A 23381-nucleotide genomic window follows, 5' to 3' on the forward strand; every position below is an offset into this window, starting at 1 on the left:
CTAAGTCGCCAGACTTTTCATCCTGGGGAGTGGGAACTTCATCCGGAGGTCTTCGCTCAACTGATTCATCGTTGGGGCAAACCAGAACTGGATCTCATGGCGACTCTCCAGAACGCCAAGCTTCCTTGTTACCGATCCAGGTCCAGGGACCCGGGAGCGGCGCTGATAGATGCTCTGGCAGCCCCTTGGGTTTTCAACATGGCTTATGTGTTTCCACCATTTCCGCTGCTACCTCGACTGATTGCCAAGATCAAACAGGAGAGAGCATCGGTGATTCTGATAGCGCCTGCGTGGCCACGTAGGACCTGGTATGCAGACCTAGTGGACATGTCGTCCTGTCCACCATGGTCTCTGCCTCTGAGGCAGGACCTTCTAATACAAGGTCCTTTCAACCATCCAAATCTAATTTCTCTGAGGCTGACTGCATGGAGATTGAACGCTTGATTCTATCAAAGCGTGGCTTCTCGGAGTCAGTTATTGATACCTTAATACAGGCACGGAAGCCTGTTACCAGAAAAATTTACCCTAAGATATGGCGTAAATATTTATATTGGTGCGAATCCAAGAGTTACTCATGGAGTAAGGTTAGGATTCCTAGGATATTGTCCTTTCTACAAGAGGGTTTAGAAAAGGGCTTATCTGCTAGTTCGTTAAAGGGACAGATTTCTGCTCCGTCTATTCTCTTACACAAACGTCTGGCAGAAATTCCAGACGTCCAGGCTTTTTGTCAGGCTTTGGCTAGGATTAAGCCTGTGTTTAGGACTGTTGCTCCTCCGTGGAGCTTAAACTTGGTTCTTAAAGTTCTTCAAGGGCTTCCGTTTGAACCCCTTCATTCCATTGATATTAAGCTTTTATCTTGGAAAGTTCTGTTTTTGATGGCTATTTCCTCGGCTCGAAGAGTCTCTGAGTTATCTGCCTTACATTGTGATTCTCCTTATCTGATTTTCCATTCAGACAAGGTAGTACTGCGTACTAAACCTGGGTTTTTACCTAAGGTAGTTTCTAACAGGAATATCAATCAGGAGATTGTTGTTCCATCATTATGTCCTAATCCTTCTTCAAAGAAGGAACGACTTTTGCATAATCTGGACGTAGTCCGTGCCCTGAAGTTCTATTTACAGGCAACTAAAGATTTTCGTCAAACTTCTTCTCTGTTTGTCGTGTACTCTGGACAGAGGAGAGGTCAAAAAGCTTTGGCAACCTCAAACTTCTTCCCTGTTTGTCGTGTACTCTGGACAGAGGAGAGGTCAAAAAGCTTCGGCAACCTCTCTCTCCTTTTGACTTCGTAGCATAATACGTTTAGCCTATGAGACTGCTGGACAGCAGCCCCCTGAAAGAATTACAGCTCATTCCACTAGAGCTGTGGCTTCCACCTGGGCCTTTAAGAATGAGGCCTCTGTTGAACAGATTTGCAAGGCTGCAACTTGGTCTTCGCTTCACACTTTTTCAAAATTTTCAAAATTTGACACTTTTGCTTCTTCGGAGGCTGTTTTTGGGAGAGAGGTTCTACAGGCAGTGGTTCCTTCCGTTTAAGTTCCTGCCTTGTCCCTCCCATCATCCGTGTACTTTAGCTTTGGTATTGGTATCCCATAAGTAATGGATGACCCGTGGACTGAATACACTTAACAAGAGAAAACATAATTTATGCTTACCTGATAAATTTATTTATCTTGTAGTGTATTCAGTCCACGGCCCGCCCTGTCTTTTTTAAGGCAGATCTAAATTTTTATTAAAACTCCAGTCACCACTGCTCCCTATGGTTTCTCCTTTCTTGTCTTGTTTCGGTCGAATGACTGGATATGACGTGGAGGGGAGGAGCTATATAGCAGCTCTGCTTTGGGTGATCCTCTTGCAACTTCCTGTTGGGAAGGGAATATATCCCATAAGTAATGGATGATCCTTGGACTGAATACACTACAAGAGAAATAAATTTATCAGGTAAGCATAAATTATGTTTTTTTTCACCTGGATGTATTACTCACTTTTTCATGGTCGAATGCCTTGGTATTCTATGGTCAGACACTGGGAGGACTTTGCCTCTTCAGTTGCATTCCGTGCTTGCAGGATATTAGAGAGACATCTGTTCTGTCTCTGTGCCCCGTCTTATCCCGGGATTCCCTTGCTATAGGCGTGGCCTCCTTTCCCTGTTTGGGTCCCTTTGCGTCTCTGTGAGCTGGGCTCACTCTTGGAGGTGTTCTCTTTTGTATTAGGGGACCTTTCAGTTTCCTCGGTTCTCCTTTGCCTTGTCCCTTTGGGGGTTTCGACTGGTGTCCCCTTCATTTGTGGGGGGTGATCGGTGCGGGACGGTCTGTTGGGTGACTGTGTCTCCTGGAGGACTGTTGGCTCAGTAGAGTCCGTTTGCGGCTCTAGTTTGGCTTCTGAGCTAACTGCGAGTCGGTGTCATTGGGGCTTTTCCTCTTAAAATGTTATCTACTTCGGACGAAGCGTTTTTTTTTATTGGTTAGAGGTTCAGGCCTGGTGCCCTCAGTATGGGCCGCCTATGTACCCTCCCCTCTTGGCATTCAGTGTCCTCTATAGTTTGGATATTGTTTTCCCAAAAGTAATGAATGCAGCTGTGGACTCTTTCCATTTAAGAAGAAAAACATAAATTATGCTTACCTGATAATTTCCTTTTCTTCTGATGGAAAGAGTCCACAGCTCCCCACCCGTAATTTTATGTGGCGCGTCCTTTATATTCTTCTGGCACCATTCACCCTGATATTTCTTCTACTGATCCTTGTTTCTCGGCAGAATGACTGGGGGATGAGGGGAGTGGGGAGGAGTATTTAAGCCTTTGGCTGGGGTGTCTTTGCCTCCTCCTGGTGGCCAGGTTCTTATTTCCCAAAAGTAATGAATGCAGCTGTCGACTCTTTCCATCAGAAGAAAAGAAAATCATCTGCTAAGCATAATTTGTGTTTTTGCTGCAGCTCCATTGCTCTATATTGTTCTTGAGGGATTTTTTATAATGTATATGGTGGAAGATGGCGGTGCACAGTATGAGGACACACACCTGTAATGAGTTAAAATAAGAACCCCCCATATACACACACACACACAAAATGAAAGCTAAAATATTTATGGCTCCCAGATTTTGTCTTTTCTTCTTTGGTTAAAGGAAATCTAGTTTAGATCATATGGTCTCAGAATAGAGGGAAAATGACTTATTGAAACTGAGAATCTGTGGTTGAATAAATCATGGCATTTGCATTAGTGACCTGTTTGTCTGACAGCAGCTGCATGATATATTTCATGTAACAAGCAATGTGGGAAAGCTGTTGAATGTAATCGTTCCTGGGGGCCCAGTAAATGAAATACTCTTGAATAACTCTCACAACTCATGATAATGCCCGTGCCTTGTCATGAAGACAGGGAGGATATCTGATAAGTGCACTAATAGTTCATTTGTAGGACACATTGATTAGCACTGAGAAGGACAGAAGAATTTGAAGAATGCCTCATTGTGCTAAGGCCTCATCTCTCATCAGCATCTCATTATCTATGTGGCTTGGATCCAGGAGAAAAAGAAATGTCAGTTAAATTCATTGTTATTGAATTTGATCTTCCTTTAGGATCTCTAGAATCCGTTTGTGGCTGATGACATGCCATTTATATTTAATAATTTGATTACTCACACTTTGGTACAGCATAAGGTTGGTTTATTTATCATTATATACAAGCGTTTATTTCTTGCTCTTTCACCTTTTTATTATACTTTAAATCTGTTTTTTAATGTGTTGCCCTAGAATAATGGTCAGAGTGTATGTATGTGTATATGTATGTATGTATGTATGTGTGTGTGTGTGTGTATATATATATATATATATATATATATATATATATATATATATATATATATATATATATATACATATCTGCTGCTAAGATTTTTTTTTTATATATATTCATGTTTAAATGAGAGTCCACAGGGCAAGTATATTCAAAATTCAAATACACTCATGCACATTTCAGTTTTTATTGTAGGGCTGTGTAGGAAAGTGGTTCTTTTGTCCATTTAGTCTAATCATATACTTTGTTACAGAGAGGGATATTATACACTATTTTTTTTTCTTTGCGTAAATGTTTTGTAGATGATCCATTTATATAGCCCATATATTTTTGCTTATTTTTTAAAAAACATTGCTCTGATTTTAAGACTCCTAACCAAGCCCCAAAATTTTAGGGGAATACTGATGTATACCTACTCCAGCTGGCTCCTGTTTGTGTAAAGAGTCTTTCTCTTGTTAAGTGTGTTCAGTCCACGGGTCATCCATTACTTATGGGATATATTCTCCTTCCCAACAGGAAGTTGCAAGAGGATCACCCAAGCAGAGCTGCTATATAGCTCCTCCCCTCACATGTCATACCCAGTCATTCTCTTGCAACCCTCAACAAAGAAGGTCGTCGCGAGAGGAGCTGGAGTTTTTACTTATCTATTCTTCAATCAAAAGTTTGTTATTTTAAATGGCACCGGAGTGTGCTGTTTTTCTATCTCAGGCAGTATTTGGAAGAAGAAACTGCCTGCGTTTTTTTTCTATGATCTTAGCAGGCGTAACTAAGATCCACTGGCTGTTCTCGACATTCTGAGGAGTTGGGTAACTTCATAAACTGGGAATAGCATGCGGGGTCCTCCGCAAATGAGGTATGTGCAGTACTTTATTTTCTGGGAATGGAATTGACTAAGAAAATACTGCTGTTACCGAATGATGTAAGTACAGCCTTAAATGCAGTAGTGGCAACTGGTATCAGGCTGATAAATGTATGCGCAGTAGAGTTATTTTCTAGGGACTAGAATTTGACTGAGAAAATACTGTTAAAACTGAAATAATACTTAAGCCTTATCTGCAGTGGTAGCGACTGGTAGCAGGCTTAGTGATAACTTTGCATGACATTGGAAAATGTTGTTTTTTAATAAAACGTTTACTGGCATGTTTATTCGTTTTTGTGAGGTACTTTGGTGATAAATCTCTTTGGGCATGATTTTTTTCCACATGGCTAACATATTTTTCTGCATGGAAACCGTTATATCAGGGCTCCCACTGTTGTGATAGGAGTGGGAGGGACCTTGTTTTAGCGCCTTGTTGCGCAGTTAAAATTCTAGCACAGTCTTCCTGCTTCTTCCTCCTTGATCCAGGACGTCTCTAGAGAGCTCAGGGGTCTGCAAAATTCATTTGTGAGGGAGGTAATCAGTCACATCAGATCTGTGACAGTGTGCTTGACTGTGATTAAAAGCGTTAAATCTTAATTGATATCCGTTTTATCCGTTTTGGGTATTGAGGGGTTAATCATCCTTTTGCTAATGGGTGCAATCCTCTGCTAATAATACACTTCTTGTTAAGAATTGTTTAATTATATCTGTATTTTTGAAGCGCTGCAATGTTTTTTATATTGCTTGTAAACTTATTGAAAGTGATTTCCAAGCTTGCTAGTTTCATTACCAAGTCTGTTTAAACATGTCTGATTCAGAGGAAACTGTTTGTTCATCATGTTCAAAAGCCAATGTGGAGCCCAATAGAACGATGTGTACCAATTGTATTGATATTGCTTTGAATAAAAGTCAATCTGTACCGATAAAGAAACTATCACCAGACAACGAGGGGGAAGTTATGCCGCCTAACTCTCCTCACGTGTCAGTACCTGCGTCTCCCGCTCGGGAGATGCGTAGGATTGAGACGCCAAGTACATCTAGGCCCTTACAAATCACTTTACATGATATGGCTAATGTTATAAAAGAAGTATTATATAATATGCCCGAATTAAGGGGCAAACGCGATAGCTCTGGGTTAAGGACAGAGCGCGCTGATGACACGAGAGCCATGTCTGATACTGCGTCACAATTTGCAGAACATGAGGACGGTGAGCTTCATTCTGTCGGTGACGGTTCTGATCCGGGGAGACCGGATTCAGAAATTTCAAATTTTAAATTTAAGCTTGAGAACCTCCGTGTGTTTCTAGGGGAGGTATTAGCGGCTCTGAATGATTGCGACACGGTGGCAATTCCAGAGAAATTGTGTAGGTTGGATAGATACTATGCGGTACCGGTGTGTACTGACGTCTTTCCTATACCAAAAAGACTTACAGAAATTATTAGTAAGGAGTGGGATAGACCCGGTGTGCCTTTTTCCCCTCCCCCGATGTTTAGAAAAATGTTCCCTATAGACGCCACCACACGAGACTTATGGCAGACGGTCCCTAAGGTGGAGGGAGCAGTTTCTACGTTAGCCAAGCGTACCACTATCCCGGTGGAGGATAGCTGTGCTTTCTCAGATCCAATGGATAAAAAATTAGAGGGTTATCTTAAGAAAATGTTTGTTCAACAGGGTTTTATATTGCAGCCTCTTGCATGCATTGCGCCTGTCACGGCTGCAGCGGCATTCTGGTTTGAGTCTCTGGAAGAGGCGATTCGCACAGAGCCATTGGATGAGGCTTTGAGCAAAGTTAGAACCCTTAAGCAAGCTAATGCATTTGTTTCAGATGCCGTAGTACATCTAACCAAACTTACGGCTAATAATTCCGGATTCGCCATACAGGCGCGCAGAGCGCTCTGGCTTAAATCCTGATCAGCGGATGTAACTTCCAAGTCTAAGCTACTTAATATTCCTTTCAAAGGGCAGACCTTATTCAGGTCCGGCTTGAAGGAAATTATTGCTGACATTACGGGAGGTAAGGGCCACGCCCTTCCTCAGGACAGGGCCAAACCAAAGGCCAAACAGTCTAATTTTCGTGCCTTTTGTAACTTCAAGGCAGGAGCAGCATCGACTTCCTCCGCTCCAAAACAGGAAGGAACTTCTGCTCGTTAGACAGGGTTGGAAAGGCAACCAGTCATGGAACAAGGACAAGCAGGCCAGAAAGCCTGCTCCCGCCCCTAAGACAGCATGAAGACAGGGCCCCCTATCCGGAGACAGATTTAGTGGGGGGCAGACTTTCTCTATTCGCCCAGGCTTGGGCAAGAGATGTGCAGGATCCCTGGACGTTAAAGATTATATCTCAGGGATACCTTCTGGATTTCAAAACCTCTCCTCCACAAGGGAGGTTCCATCTTTCGAGGTTATCAACAAACCTAGTAAAGAGAGAGGCATTTCTACAATGTGTACAAGACCTCTTAATCATGGGAGTGATCCACTCAGTTCCGCGATCGGAACAGGGACAAGGATTTTACTCAAATCTATTTGTGGCTCCCAAAAAAGAGGGAACCTTCAGACCAATCTTGGACTTAAAGATCTTAAACAAATTCCTAAGGGTACCATCGTTCAAGATGGAAACCATTCGAACCATCCTACCCATGATCCAAGAGGGTCAATATATGACCACAGTGGACTTAAAGGATGCTTACCTTCATATACCGATTCACAAAGATCATTATCGGTACCTAAGGTTTGCCTTTCTAGACAGGCATTACCAGTTTGTGGCTCTTCCCTTCGGGTTAGCCACGGCCCCGAGAATTTTTACGAAGGTTCTGGGCTCACTTCTGGCGGTACTAAGACCACGAGGCATAGCAGTGGCTCCGTACCTAGACGACATTCTGATACAAGCGTCAAGTTTTCAGAATGCAAAGTCTCATACAGAGATAGTTCTAGCATTTCTGAGGTCGCATGGGTGGAAAGTGAACGTGGAAAAGAGTTCTCTGTTACCACTCACAAGGGTTCCTTTTCTAGGGACTCTTATAGATTCTGTAGAGATGAAGATTTACCTGACGGAGTCCAGGTTATCAAAGATTCTCAATGCTTGCCTTGTCCTTCATTCCATTCCAAGCCCATCAGTAGCTCAGTGCATGGAGGTAATCGGCTTAATGGTCGCGGCAATGGACATAAAGCCATTTGCGCGTCTGCATCTCAGACCGCTGCAACTATGCATGCTCAGTCAATGGAACGGGGATTACTCAGATCTGTCCCCTTTGCTAAATCTGGACCAGGAGACCAGAGATTCTCTTCTCTGGTGGTTGTCACCGGTTCATCTGTCCAAAGGAATGACCTTTCGCAGACCAGATTGGACGATTGTAACAACGGATGCCAGCCTTCTAGGCTGGGGAGCAGTCTGGAATTCCCTGAAGGCTCAGGGATCGTGGACTCAGGAGGAGAAACTCCTTCCAATAAACATTCTAGAATTAAGAGCAATATTCAATGCTCTTCTAGCTTGGCCTCAGTTAGCAAAACTGAGGTTCATCAGATTTCAGTCGGACAATATCACGACTGTGGCTTACATCAATCATCAAGGGGGAACCAGGAGTTCCCTAGCGATGTTGGAAGTCTCGAAGATAATTCGCTGGGAAGAGTCTCACTCTTGCCACCTGTCGGCGATTTACATCCCGGGCGTAGAGAACTGGGAGGCGGATTTCCTAAGTCGCCAGACTTTTCATCCGGGAGAGTGGGAACTTCACCCGGAGGTATTTGCTCAACTGATTCGTCGTTGGGGCATACCGGATCTGGATCTCATGGCATCTCGCCAGAACGCGAAGCTTCCTTGTTACGGATCCAGGTCCAGGGACCCGGGAGCGGTGCTGGTAGATGCATTAGCAGCCCCTTGGGTTTTCAACATAGCTTATGTGTTTCCACCATTTCCGTTGCTACCTCGACTGATTGCCAGGATCAAACAGGAGAGGGCATCGGTAATTCTGATAGCGCCTGCGTGGCCACGCAGGACCTGGTATGCAGACCTAGTGGACATGTCGTCCTGTCCACCATGGTCTCTTCCTCTGAGGCAGGACCTTCTAATTCAGGGTCCTTTCAACCATCCAAACCTAATTTCTCTGAGGCTGACTGCATGGAAATTGAACGCTTGATTCTATCAAAGCGTGGGTTTTCGGATTCGGTTATTGATACATTAATACAGGCTCGGAAACCTGTGACCAGAAAAATTTACCATAAGATATGGCGTAAATATTTATATTGGTGCAAATCCAAGAGTTACTCATGGAGTAAGGTTAGGATTCCTAGGATATTGGCTTTTCTACAAGAGGTTTTAGAAAAGGGTTTATCCGCTAGTTCGCTAAAGGGACAGATTTCAGCTCTGTCTATTCTTTTACACAAACGTCTGGCAGAGAATCCAGACGTCCAGGCATTTTGTCAGGCTTTGGCTAGAATTAAGCCTGTGTTTAATGCTGTTGCTCCTCAGTGGAGCTTAAACTTGGTTCTTAAAGTTCTTCAGGGTGTTCCGTTTGAACCCCTTCATTCCATTGATATTAAGCTTTTATCTTGGAAAGTTTTGTTTTTGATGGCTATTTCCTCGGCTCAAAGAGTCTCTGAGTTATCTGCCTTACATTGTGATTCTCCTTATCTGATCTTTCATTCAGACAAGGTAGTACTGCGTACTAAACCTGGGTTTTTGCCTAAGGTTGTTTCTAACAGGAATATCAATCAAGAGATTGTTGTTCCATCATTATGTCCTAATCCTTCTTCAAAGAAGGGACGTCTTTTGCATAATCTAGACGTGGTCCGTGCTCTGAAGTTCTACTTACAGGCAACTAAAGATTTTAGACAAACTTCTTCTCTGTTTGTCGTTTACTCTGGACAGAGGAGAGGTCAAAAGGCTTCGGCTACCTCTCTCTCTTTTTGGCTTCGTAGCATAATACGTTTAGCTTATGAGACTGCTGGACAGCAGCCTCCTGAAAGAATTACAGCTCATTCCACTAGAGCTGTGGCTTCCACCTGGGCCTTTAAGAATGAGGCCTCTGTTGAACAGATTTGCAAGGCTGCAACTTGGTCTTCACTTCATACTTTTTCCAAATTTTACAAATTTGAAACTTTCGCTTCTTCAGAGGCTGGTTTTGGGAGAAAGGTTCTACAGGCAGTGGTTCCTTCTGTTTAATGTTCCTGCCTTGTCCCTCCCATCATCCGTGTACTTAGCTTTGGTATGGGTATCCCATAAGTAATGGATGACCCGTGGACTGAACACACTTAACAAGAGAAAACATAATTTATGCTTACCTGATAAATTTATTTCTCTTGTAGTGTGTTCAGTCCACAGCCCGCCCTGTCTTTTTAAGACAGGTTCTAAATTTTAAAATTATAACTCCAGTCACCACTGCACCTTATAGTTTCTCCTTTCTCGTCTTGTTTCGGTTGAATGACTGGATATGACATGTGAGGGGAGGAGCTATATAGCAGCTCTGCTTGGGTGATCCTCTTGCAACTTCCTGTTGGGAAGGAGAATATATCCCATAAGTAATGGATGACCCGTGAACTGAACACACTACAAGAGAAATAAATTCATCAGGTAAGCATAAATTATGTTTTTCATATGCAGAGGAAGGAGGAGTGCCTGCTATTTCCCACTTGCAGTGGGTGTTCCAGCTACATTTTTCTTTTGCAAGATGTACCGAGTCCACGGATTCATCCTAACTTGTGGGATATTGTCCTTCCTGACGGGAAGTAGCAAAGAGAGCACCACAGCAGAGCTGTCTAAATAGCTCCCCCCTTAACTCCACCCCCCAGTCATTCTCTTTGCTGGCTCTAAGCAGCAAGGGTAAAGAGAAGAGGTGTTAAACTGTTAGTTGTATTTTATCTTCAATCAAGTGTTTGTTATTTTTAAATGGTACCGGTGTTGTACTATTTACTCTCAGGCAGGATATAGATGAAGATTTCTGCCTGGGGGATGATGATCTTAGCATTTGTAACTAAGGTCCACTGCTGTTCCCACATGAGCTGAGGAGAACAGGAAAACTTCAGTGTGAGGAACGGTTTCTTACTATACAGCAATGAGGTATGTTCAGTCATATGTTCTGCAGAGACTGTGTTAACTCTGAAAGGCTGACAGTGTCCCCATTAGGGGAAGGGTAAGCAGTAATCTTAGTGTTATCAGAGGTTTTTACTAGCTTGCATAAAGGGTTAATTTTTTGTGGGCACTCAGTTATGTGAATTTGGGACAGACGTTTTTGTGTCTGGGAGTAACGTTTTCTGTTTTATGGGACATTTGCTTCAGGGTTCTTTGGGGTTGTTTATAACCCACATGGCTTTCAGGCAGGGTTTGTTAGTTTTGTGTAGGCCCCAGCAACATCGAGTGAGGTGGGCGGGGCCTACATTTACAAGCAGCAAGCAACTTCTCCTGAGGTCCTGAGAGTCTTCTGAGGGACTAATTGAAGCTTTAAACCCCATATTATCGCTTCCTAAGGGCAGGTAGGGCCACAGCAGAGCTGTGGCAAGGTGCTTTAGGGGGTTTTAACCGGGTTTAGACACTTATCAATCCGTTTTTTTATTTGGGGGTCTATCGCTTTTTTACTTGTGGTGCAATCCTTCTAAGGCTTAGTGGGTACACTGTTAAAATTTCGGAATTTTTAAGCAATTTTAACCTGTTTTGCAGTTTGTGTATGCCTTTTTTTCTCAGTTACAGTACTGTTTTTGCAAATTGTGTGTTTTTTTTCATTAAATAAAGTGTTTTCCAAGCTTGCTTGCTTCATTACTAGCCTGTTAAACATGTATGACACTGAGGAAACTCATTGTTCAATTTGTTTAGAAGCCATTGTGGAACCCCCTCTAAGAATGTGTCCCAATTGTAATGATATGTCTATAAATTGCAAATAGCATATTTTGTCTTATAAGAATTTGGCATTAAATGATTCTCAGACAGAAGTAAATCAGGTTTCGCCATCTAGTTCTCCCCAAGTGTCACAACCAGTTACGCCCGCACAAGCGATGCCAAGTACTTCTAGTGCGTCTAATGCTTTCACCTTGCAAGATATGGCTTCAGTTATGAATACTACCCTCACAGATGTTTTATCTAAACTGCCAGGGTTGCAAGGGAAGGGCAGTAGCTCTGGGTTAAGAACAAATGCTGAGCCTTCTGACGCTTTAGTAGGAAGGATTGAATGAAGGATTTGCTGTCTGATTCAGGAAAGATGTTTCCTCAGACAGATTCAGATATGACGGCATTTAAATTTAAGCTAGAGCACCTCTGTTTATTGCTCAGGGAGGTTTTAGCTACTCTGGATGATTGTGACCCTATTGTCGTTCCAGAGAAATTGTGTAAAATGGACAAATATTTAGAGGTTCCTGTTTACACTGATGTTTTTCTGGTCCCTAAGAGGATTTCGGACATTGTTACTAAGGAGTGGGATAGACCAGGTATTCCGTTCGCTCCCCCTCCTGCTTTTAAGAAAATGTTTCCCATTTCTGACACCATAAAGGACTCATGGCAGACGGTCCCTAAGGTGGAGGGAGCTATTTCTACTCTGGCTAAGCGTACAACTTTACCTATTGAAGACAGTTGTGCTTTCATTGATCCTATGGATATAAGTTAGAGGATCTCCTAAAGAAATTTTTTGTTCATCAGGGTTTTCTTCTTCAACCTATAACATGCATTGTTCCGGTAACCACTGCAGCTGCTTTTTGGTTTGAGGCTCTAGAAGAGGCTCTTCATATGGAGACCCCACTAGATGATATTTTTGACAGAATTAAGGCCCTTAAGTTGGCTAATTCTTTTATTACAGACGCCGCTTTTAATCTTGCTAAGTTAGCGGCAAAGAATTCAGGTTTTGCCATTTTAGCGAAAAGAGCGTTATGGCTTAAGTCCTGGTCAGCTGATGTGTCATCTAAATCTAAGCTTTTGACCATCCCTTTCAAAGGTAAGACCCTATTCGGGCCTGCACTGAAAGAGATCATTTCAGACATCACTGGAGGGAAGGGTCATGCCCTCCCTCAAGATAAGTCACATAAGACAAGGACCAAACAAAATAATTTTCGTTCCTTTCAAAACTTCAAGGGTGGTCCCGCTTCCTCTTTCCCTGCTGCAAAGCAAGAGGGGAACTTTGCTCAATCCAAGCCAACCTGGAGACCTAACCAGGCTTGGAACAAGGGTAAACAGGCCAAAAAGCCTGCTGCTGCCACTAAGACAGGGTAGCCCCCGATCTGGGACCGGATCAAGTAGGGGGCAGACTTTCTCTCTTTGCTCAGGCCTGGGCAAGAGACGTTCAGGACTCCTGGGCCGTAGAAATTGTAACCCAGGGGTATCTCCTAGATTTCAAAGATTCTCCTCCAAGGGGGAGGTTCCATCTTTCTCAATTGTCTGTAAACCAGCCAAAAAGAAAGAGGCGTTCTTACGCTGTGTAGAAGACCTTTTTACCATGGGAGTGATCTGCCCAGTTCTGAAAACAGAACAGGGGCAAGGTTTCTACTCCAATCTGTTTGTGGTTCCCAAAAAAGAGGGAACCTTCAGACCAATACTAGATCTCAAGATCTTAAACCAATTCCTAAGAGTTACATCCTTCAAGATGGGGACCATTCGGACTATTTTACCAATGATCCAGGAGGGTCAATATATGACTACCGTTGATCTAAAGGATGCGTATCTACACATTCCTATCCACAAAGATCATCACCAGTTCCTCAGGTTTGCCTTTCTGGACAGGCATTACCAGTTTGTGGCTCTTCCCTTCGGGTTGGCCACGGCGCCAAGAATCTGCACAAAGGTACTAGGCTCCCTTCTGGCGGTACTAAGGCCGAGGGGCATAGCAGTGGCGCCTTATCTAGACGTCATCTTAATTCAAGCGTCGACTTTCCAACTTGCCAAGTCTCACACGGACTTAGTGTTGGCCTTTCTAAGATCTCATGGGTGGAAGGTGAACGTGAAAAAGAGTTCTCTTATTCCTCTCACAAGAGTTCCATTCCTGGGAACTCTGATAGATTCGGTGGACATGAAAATATTTCTGACGGAGGTCAGGAAATCAAAGATTTTAACCACCTGCCGAGCTCTTCATTCCATTCCTCGGCCGTCAGTGGCTCAGTGTATGGAGGTAATCAGACTTATGGTAGCGGCAATGGACATAGTTCCGTTTGCTGGCTTGCATCTCAGACCACTGCAACTATGCATGCTCAAACAGTAGGATTATGCAGATTTATCTCCTCAGATAAATCTGGATCAAGAGATCAGACTCTTTTCTTTGGTGGTTGTCACAGGATCACCTGTCCAGGGGAATGTGTTTCCGCAGGTCAGCGTGGGTTATTGTGACAACGGACACCAGCCTACTGGGCTGGGGTGCACTCTGGAATTTCCTGAAAGCACAGGGTTTGTGGACTCAGGAGGAGGCCCTCCTACCGATAAATATTCTGGAATTAAGAGCGATATTCAATGCTCTTCAGGCGTGGCCTAAGCTGTCTTCGGCCGGATTCATCAGATTTCAGTCGGACAACATCACGACTGTAGCTTATATCAAGCATCAGGGGGGAACAAGGAGTTCCTTGGCGATGATAGAAGTTTCCAGGATAATCAGATGGGCAGAGACTCACTCTTGCTATCTATCAGCGATCTATATCCCAGGGGTGGAGAACTGGGAGGCAGATTTTCTAAGTCGTCAGACTTTTCATCCGAGGGAGTGGGAGCTCCATCCGGAGTTGTTTGCTCAACTGGTTCAGCTATGGGGCACACCAGAATTGGATCTGATGGCGTCTCATCAGAACGCCAAACTTCCTCGTTACTGATCCAGGTCAAGGGATCCTCAGGCAGTACTGATAGATGCTCTAACAGTACCCTGGTCGTTCAACCTGGCGTATGTGTTTCCACCATTCCCTCTCCTTCCACGTCTGATTGCCAGAATCAAACAGAAGAGAGCTTCGGTGATTTTTGATAGCGCCTGCGTGGCCACGCAGGACTTGGTATGCAGACCTGGTGGACATGTCATCTCTGCCACCATGGACTGCACCACTGAGACGGGACCTTTTGATTCAAGGTCCATTCAAGCATCCAAATCTAATTTCTCTGCAACTGACTGCTTGGAGATTGAACACTTGATTTTATCAAAGCGGGGTTTCTCTGAGTCTGTCATAGATACCTTGATTCAGGCTCGAAAGCCTGTCACCAGGAAGATCTATCATAAGATATGGCGTAAATATCTTTTTTGGTGTGAATCCAAAGGCTACTCATGGAGTAAGATCAGGATTCCTAGGATTTTGTCTTTTCTCCAAGAAGGATTGGAGCTTTGTCTATTCTGTTGCACAAGCGTCTGGCAGATGTCCCAGACGTTCGGGCTTTTGTCAGGCTTTAGTTAGAATTAAGCCTGTGTTTAAACCTGTTGCTCCGCCATGGAGTCTCAATTTAGTTCTTAAAGTACTTCAGGGGGTTCCGTTTGAACCCATGTATTCCATAGATATTAAGCTTCTATCTTGGAAAGTTCTGTTTCTAGTTGCTATCTCTTCAGCTCGAAGAGTTTCTGAACTATCTGCATTATAATGTGACTTGCCTTATCTTGTTTTCCATGCTGATAAGGTGGTTTTGCGTACCAAACCTGGGTTCCTCCCTAAGGTTGTTTCTAACAGGAATATCAATCAGGAAATTGTTGTTCCTTCTCTGTGTCCTAATCCTTCTTCTAAGAAGGACCGTCTGTTGCACAACTTGGGACGTGGTTCATACCTTGAAGTTTTATTTGCAGGCAACCAAAGATTTTCGCCAATCATCTTCTTTGTTTGTTGTCTATGCTGGAAAGCGTAGAGGTCAAAAGGCTACGGCTACCTCTCTTTCCTTTTGGCTGAAAAGCATCATCCGTTTGGCTTATGAGACTGCTGGACAGCAGCCTCCTTAAAGAATTACAGCTCACTCCACTAGAACGGTGGCTTCCACATGGGCTTTTAAAAATGATGCTTCTATTTTTGGGAGAAAGGTTTTGCAAGCAGTGGTGCCTTCCATTTAGGTTCCTGTCTTGTTCCCTCCCTTCATCCGTGTCCTAAAGCTTTGGTATTGGTATCCCACAAGTTAGCATGAATTTATGCTTACCTGATAAATTTCTTTCTTTTGCGATGTACCGAGTCCACGGCCCGCCCTGTCTATTCAAGACAGATAGTATTTTTTATGTAAACTTCAGTCACCTCTGCACCTTATAGTTTCTCCTTTTCTTCCTTGGCCTTCGGTTGAATGACTGGGGGGTTGAGTTAAGGGGGGAGCTATATAGACAGCTCTGCTGTGGTGCTCTCTTTGCTACTTCCTGTCAGGAAGAACAATATTCCACAAGTTAGGATGAATCCGTGGACTCGGTAAATCGCAAAAGAAAGAAATTTATCATGTAAGCATAAATTCTGTTTTTCAAAGAGCTAAACTTGGAGCTTCTAAGTAAGTTTTTAAACGGTTTTCAACTGGATTTTTAGATCTGTATCTGTGCATATTATTCTTTATAGTAATGTCTATTACATGCAGTTATATGAAAATTGGTATATACTGTCCCTTTAACCTGATTGTTGAGAAGACAAATTTTCTAAAGAAACCATGGAGAAAAATAAATACCTGTGCTTTAATGGAACAGTAAAGTCAAAATGAAATGTTCATGATTCAGGTAGAAAATGCAATTATAAGCAACTTTCCAATTTACTGCTATCATCAATTTTGCTTGATTTTCTGGAATCCTTTGTTGAAGCGCAATCCTGGGTATGCTCAGGAGTGGGCATGTGTCCTTAGCCATTTGGCAGCAGTGTTTGCAACTATTTATAAAATTTATAATCTATAAACATTGTTGCAAACACTGCTGCCAGATGGCTATGTACACATGCACACTCCTGAGCTCACTTAGCTTTGCTCTTTAACAAAGGATACTAAAAGAACTAAGCACAATTGATGATAGAAGTACATTGGGAAATTTAGTAAATGAAATAACCTAGCCAATCTATTTTAAATTATTTTTTACTTTACCGTCCCTTTGAGTTGTTATATTTGAATTCAGTCCTTTTTTATATTTTCCATCTTTACTACCAAATGCATGAATTGTTATTTTGTGTTTATCCGTGTCATTCATGTTGCTTATATTGCATTACATTTTTTGTGAATTTTAGTAGTTTTGCTTTGACTTTTTGTGAAAATACTTTTTTTCTTTCTTTTTTCTCTTTGTCATTAGACACCATACAAATCCTGTGGGAACTGAATGGAGGTGGAAAATGGACCAGCCTGAGATGATTGTAGAAAAAGCCATTGAAAATCACCAAAATATGATTAAGCAATTTAAAGGTATGGCGATTACATGTCACTTTTAAATGATATAAGGTTCTCAGAAAACACCCAGTCTTATTACTATTCTGACAAGAGTAAAATCCTTTTGACATAAAATGATCTACTTTTGACATGGATGGATCTCTAGTATTTTGAAGTGTTATATCAGTTATATTAATCAGGTTAATATCTGGAAAGTGAAACTTGGTATTAGATTCACTATACTGTGACTTATGGCCTCCATAGAACATCTCGTAAAATGTACTGTGCTCAGAACTCCTGCTAGCGTACTGTCAGGAAGAACTAAATCTTCTATTGAAGGGAATGAGAGATTACTGCATCATTACATTTGTGTTATTCCATGTTGTAAGGATCCTATTTTGAATTGATTTGACTGTTCTATCATAAGGTTAAAAGGTCATAAAATCCATCATTTTTCTTTCATGATTAAGATAAAGCATGCCATTTTAAACAACTTTCTAATTTACTTTTAACAAAATTTCTTTGTTCTCTTGCTATCTTTTGGTAATAAGCAGAGACGTAAGCTCAGGAATGTGCACTCATCTCATGTAAAGCACTATATGGCAGAAGTTTTGGAAGAATGTTATCCATTTGCAAGAGATCTAAATGGCAGCACTATTTCCTGTCATATAGTGCTCTATACAACTACCTAGGTATCTCTTCAAGATACAAAGCAAAGTTGATATCTATCTAGTATGTGTGTGTGTGTATATACAGTATGTATGTATATGTGTGTGTGTATGTATGTATATATATATATATATATATATATATATGTGTGTGTGTATATATGTGTATATATATATATATATATATATATATATATATAATATAATATATTTCTCTTGCAAGGTGTAACCAGTCCACGGATTCATCCTTTACTTGTGGGATATTCTCATTCCCTACAGGAAGTGGCAAAGAGAGCACACAGCAAAGCTGTCCATATAGCTCCCCCTCTAGCTCCACCCCCCAGTCATTCTCTTTGCCGGCTCTAAGCACTAGGGTCTCTCTACTGGAGGGTAAAGTGAATGTGGTGTTAGAATTGTAGTTTTATATCTTCAATCAAAAGTTTGTTATTTTTAAATGGTACCGGTTTGTACTATTTACTCTCTAGCAGAAAAGTGATGAAGATTTCTGCTGAGAGGAAAATGATTTTAGCATGTTGTAACTAAAATCCACTGCTGTTCCCACACAGGACTGAGGAGTACCACAAAACTTCAGTTGGGGGGAACAGTTTGCAGGCTTAACTGCAATGAGGTATGTTCAGTCATTTATTTCTAGACAAGACTGAGATAATGCTAGAAGACTGACAAGATCCCCATGTGGGGAGGATAAGCTATGTTCTGAGACTTAGTATAGAATTGAATGCTTACATAACAGGGCTAATATACTGGTTGACACTTATTCAGGGCAATCGATTGTTTGGCTAAGGAAAAATCGTTTTTTAAGACACTTTGAAAGCCCTTTTGGTTTTTTTCTGGGGTTATTACCACATGGCTGTTTTTTAGTCACTTAGGAGTGATTTACTAGGCCTCACAGCTCTGGAGTAGAGTGGGAGGGGCCTAATTGCCTCAGATGCACAGTTAGAATTGCAGAGAAGTTCATGCTGTTTCACATGGAAGGTCCTGCTGATGTTTGAGGGCCTAAAAGAAGCTATATTCCCCCAAATCTGATCCCTAAGGGAAGGTAGGGCCACAGCAAGGCTGTGGCAAGGTGCTGTAGTGATTTAACCAGGTGTTTGCTTTAGGCTGCTCCGGTTTGGGCATTAAGGGGTTAATCATTTTGAAACTTGGGATGCAATCTTATTAAGGCTTTAGCTACATACTGTGCATTTTTCACTGTTTTGTAAAATTGTGTGCTCTTTTTATCTCTTAAAGGCACAGTAACGTTTTTTTCAAATTGTGTTTTTTATTTGATTAAAGTGATTTCCAAGCCTGTTTGTGTACTCTACTAGTCTGTTAAACATGTCTGACACTAAGGAAAAATCCTTGTTCAATGTGTTTAGAAGCCATGGTGGAACCCCCTCTCAGAATGTGTCCCACTTGTACTGATATGCCTATACACTTTAAAGATCATATAGTTGCACTTAAGAGTGTGACCCTAGATGATTCTCAGACTGAAGGTAATGAGGATAGTCCGTCTACCTCTCCCCATGTGTCACAACCAGTTACGCCTGCCCAAGCGATACCTAGTACCTCTAGTGCGTCTGCCCCTATTACATTGCAACAACTAGCGACAGTCATGGATTATTCCCTTGCGGCCTTTCTATCCAGACTGCCAGTTTTCCCTGCAAAGCGCAATAGCTCTGTTTTAAAAACAGATTATGAGCAGTCTGAAGCTTTGGTAGCCTTATCTGATGTGCCCTCACAACGCTCTGAAGTGGGGGTGAGGGAATTGATGTCTGAGGGAGAAATTTCTTATTCAGGAAAGGTTTCTCATCAGTCAGATTCATTAGCGTTTAAATTGGAACACCTCAGCGTATTGCTCAGGGAGGTATTAGCTACTCTGGATGATTGTGACCCTATGGTGGTCCCAGAGAAGTTGTGTAAAATGGACAAGTACCTAGAGGTCCCTGTATACACTGATGCGTTCCCGATCCCTAAGAGGGTTGCGGATATTGTTACTAGTGAGTGGGATAGACCAGGTGTCCCTTTTGTCCCCCCCCCTATTTTAAGAAAATGTTCCCCATAACTGACCCCAGGCGGGACTCGTTGCAGACGGTCCCTAAGGTAGAGGGGGCTGTTTCTTCACTTGCTAAACGCACGACCATACCAATTTAAGACAGTTGTGCTTTTAAAGATCCTATAGATAAAAAATTAGAAGGTTTACTTAAGAAAATTTTTGTTCAACAAGGTTTTCTTCTCCAACCTATTGCCTGCATTATTCCTGTAACTACTGCAGCAGCTTTCTGGTTTGAGGCGCTGGAGGAGTCGCTCCAGACGGAGACCTCATATGACGAAATTATGGATAGAATTAAGGCTCTAAAGCTGGCTAATTCTTTTATCACAGATGCCGCTTTGCAGTTAGCTAAGTTAGCGGCAAAAAATCAGGTTTCGCCATTATGGCGCGCAGAGCACTTTGGCTCAAATCATGGTCGGCCGATGTGTCGTCAAAATCCAAATTATTAAATATCCCTTTCAAAGGAAAGACCCTTTTCGGGCCAGAATTGAAAGAGATTATTTTAGAAATCACCGGGGGAAAGGGCCATGCTCTCCCTCAGGACAAGCCCTTTAAGACTTAAAACAAAGCTAATTTTCGTTCCTTTCGTAATTTCAGGAGCGGTCCCGCTTCAGCCTCTACAGCTGCAAAGCAAGAGGGTAACGCTTCACAGCCCAAGGCAACCTGGAAGCCTTACCAGGGCTGGAACAAGGGTAAACAGGCCAAAAAGCCTGCAGCTGCTACCAAGACAGCATGAAGGGGTAGCCCCCGATCCGGGACCGGATCTAGTAGGGGGCAGAGGCTCTCTTCGCTCAGGCCTGGGAAGAGATGTACACAATCCTTGGGCATTAGAGATTGTAGCCTAGGGATACCTTCTAGAAATCAAGGACTCTCCTCCAAGGGGAAGGTTCCACATTTCTCGTCTGTCTACAGATCAGACAAAGAAAGAGGCGTTTTTACGCTGTGTAGAAGATCTACTTACAATGGAAGTGATCCACCCAGTTCCAATTGCAGAACAAGGACTGGGGTTTTACTCAAACCTGTTTGTGGTTCCCAAAAAAGAAGGAACTTTCAGACCAATCCTGGATCTCAAAATTCTAAACAAATTCCTCAGAGTTCCATCATTCAAGATGGAGACCATTCGGACAATCTTACCAATGATCCAGGAGGGTCAATATATGACTACCGTGGATCTAAAGGATGCGTATCTGCATATTCCTATCCACAAAGATCATCACCAGTTTCTCAGGTTCGCCTTTCTGGACAAGCATTATCAGTTTGTGGCTCTTCCTTTCGGGTTGGCCACTGCTCCCAGAATTTTCACAAAGGTGCTAGGGTCCCTCCTGGCGGTTCTAAGACCGCGGGGCATAGCAGTGGCGCCTTACTTAGACGACATCTTAATTCAGGCATCGACTTTCCAAAGAACCAAGTCTCACACGGAGATCGTATTGGCCTTTCTGAGGTCTCATGGGTGGAAGGTGAAGGTAAAAAAGAGTTCTCTCTCCCCCCTCACAAGAGTTCCATTCCTAGGAACCCTGATAGACTCGGTAGAAATGAAAATATTTCTGACGGAGGTCAGAAAGTTAAAATTGTTAACTCCTTGCCGAGCTCTTCATTCCATTCCTTGGCCATCTGTAGCTCAGTGCATGGAGACAATCGGACTAATGGTAGCGGCAATGGACATAGTCCCTTTTGCTCGGATACACCTCAGACCACTGCAACTATGCATGCTCAAACAGTGGAATGGGTATTATGCAGATTTGTCTCCTCAAATTCAGTTGGACCAGGAGACCAGAGATTCTCTTCTCTGGTGGTTGTCTCAGGATCACCTGTCTCAGGGAATATGTTTCCGCAGAACAGAGTGGATCATTGTAACGACCGATGCCAGTCTGTTAGGCTGGGGTGCGGTCTGGGACTCCCTGAAAGCTCAGGGCTTATGGTCTCGGGAAGAAACTCTTCTCCCGATAAACATTCTGGAACTGAGGGCGATATTCAACGCTCTTCAGGCATGGACTCAACTAGCTGCGGCCAAATTCATCAGATTTCAGTCAGACAACATCACGACTGTAGCTTACGTCAATCATCAGGGGGGAACAAAGAGTTCCCTAGCGATGACGGAAGTAACCAAAATAATCAGGTGGGCGGAGGATCACTCCTGCCATCTCTCAGCAATTCACATCCCAGGAGTAGACAACTGGGAGGCAGATTTTCTAAGTCGTCAGACTTTTCACCCGGGGGAGTGGGAACTCCACCCGGAGGTATTTGCCCAGCTGACTCCGCTATGGGGCACTCCAGAGTTGGATCTGACAGCGTCCCGTCAGAACGCCAAACTTCCTTTCTATGGGTCCAGGTCCCGGGACCCCAAGGTGGTATTGATAGATGCTCTAGCAGCGCCTTGGTCCTTCAATCTGGCTTATGTTTTTCCACCGTTTCCTCTCCTCCCTCGTCTGGTCGCCAGAATCAAGCAGGAGAAGGCTTCGGTGATTCTGATAGCGCCTGCGTGGCCACGCAGGACTTGGTATGCAGACCTAGTGGACATGTCATCTGTCCCACCATGGACACTGCCAATAAGGCAGGATCTTCTAATACAGGGTCCGTTCAAGCATCCAAATCTAGTTTCTCTATGTCTGACTGCTTGGAGATTGAACGCTTAATTCTATCAAAGCGTGGTTTCTCTGAGTCAGTTATAGATACTCTGATTCAGGCTAGAAAGCCTGTCACCAGGAAAATCTACCATAAGATATGCCGGAAATATCTTTGTTGGTGTGAATCCAAGGGTTACTCATGGAGTAAGATTAGGATTCCGAGGATATTGTCCTTTCTCCAAGAAGGATTGGAGAAAGGATTGTCAGCTAGTTCATTAAAAGGACAAATATCTGCTCTGTCTATCCTTTTACACAAGCGTCTGGCAGAGGTACCAGACGTTCAAGTGTTTGCTCAGGCTTTAGTCAGAATCAAGCCTGTCTATAAACCTGTGGCTCCGCCATGGAGTCTAAATCTAGTTCTTTCAGTTCTTCAAGGGGTTCCGTTTGAACCTTTACATTCCATAGATATTAAGTTGTTATCTTGGAAAGTTTTGTTTTTGGTAGCTATCTCTTCTGCTCGAAGAGTTTCAGAATTATCTGCCTTACAGTGTGATTCACCTTACCTGGTGTTCCACGCAGATAAGGTAGTTTTGCGTACCAAGCCTGGTTTTATTCCTAAAGTTGTTTCTAACAAGAATATTAACCAGGAAATAGTTGTTCCTTCTCTGTGTCCTAATCCATCTTCAAAGAAGGAACGTCTACTACACAATCTTGATGTAGTTCGTGCTTTAAAGTTCTATTTACAAGCAACTAAGGATTTCAGACAAACATCTTCCTTGCTTGTTATCTATTCTGGTAAGAGGAGAGGTCAGAAAGCTACTGCTACCTCTTTACTTTTGGCTAAGAAGCATTATCCGTTTGCTGGCCAGCAGTCTCATAGGCCAGCCTCCTGAAAGAATTACTGCTCATTCTACCAGAGCAGTGGCTTCCACATGGGCTTTCAAAAATGAGGCTTCTGTTGAACAGATTTGTAAGGAAGCGACTTGGTCTTCACTGCATACTTTTGCAAAATTTTAAAAATTCGATACTTTTGCTTCTTCGGAGGCTATTTTTGGGAGAAAGGTTTTGCAAGCAGTGGTGCCTTCCGTTTAAGGTACCTGTCTTGTTCCCTCCCTTCATCCGTGTCCTAAAAGCTTTGGTATTGGTATCCCACAAGTAAAGGATGAATCCGTGGACTGGATACACCTTGCAAGAGAAAACAGAATTTATGCTTACCTGATAAAT

The 23381-nt window shown here is 42.9% G+C and overlaps 1 protein-coding gene across 1 annotated transcript in view; it reads left to right on the forward strand.

The window, feature by feature from the left end:
* Nucleotides 1–23381, forward strand: part of LOC128653901 (S-adenosyl-L-methionine-dependent tRNA 4-demethylwyosine synthase TYW1) — an 824555-nt gene that overhangs the window by 362913 nt on the left and 438261 nt on the right. The window contains exon 11 of the mRNA XM_053707460.1: nt 16802–16911. Within this exon, the coding sequence (XP_053563435.1) occupies nt 16802–16911 (110 nt within the window). The remainder of the gene's footprint in view (nt 1–16801; nt 16912–23381) is intronic.

The sequence above is a fragment of the Bombina bombina genome, chromosome 3 (genome assembly GCF_027579735.1).
Source record: "Bombina bombina isolate aBomBom1 chromosome 3, aBomBom1.pri, whole genome shotgun sequence".
In the NCBI taxonomy this organism is placed as follows: Eukaryota; Metazoa; Chordata; class Amphibia; order Anura; family Bombinatoridae; genus Bombina; species Bombina bombina.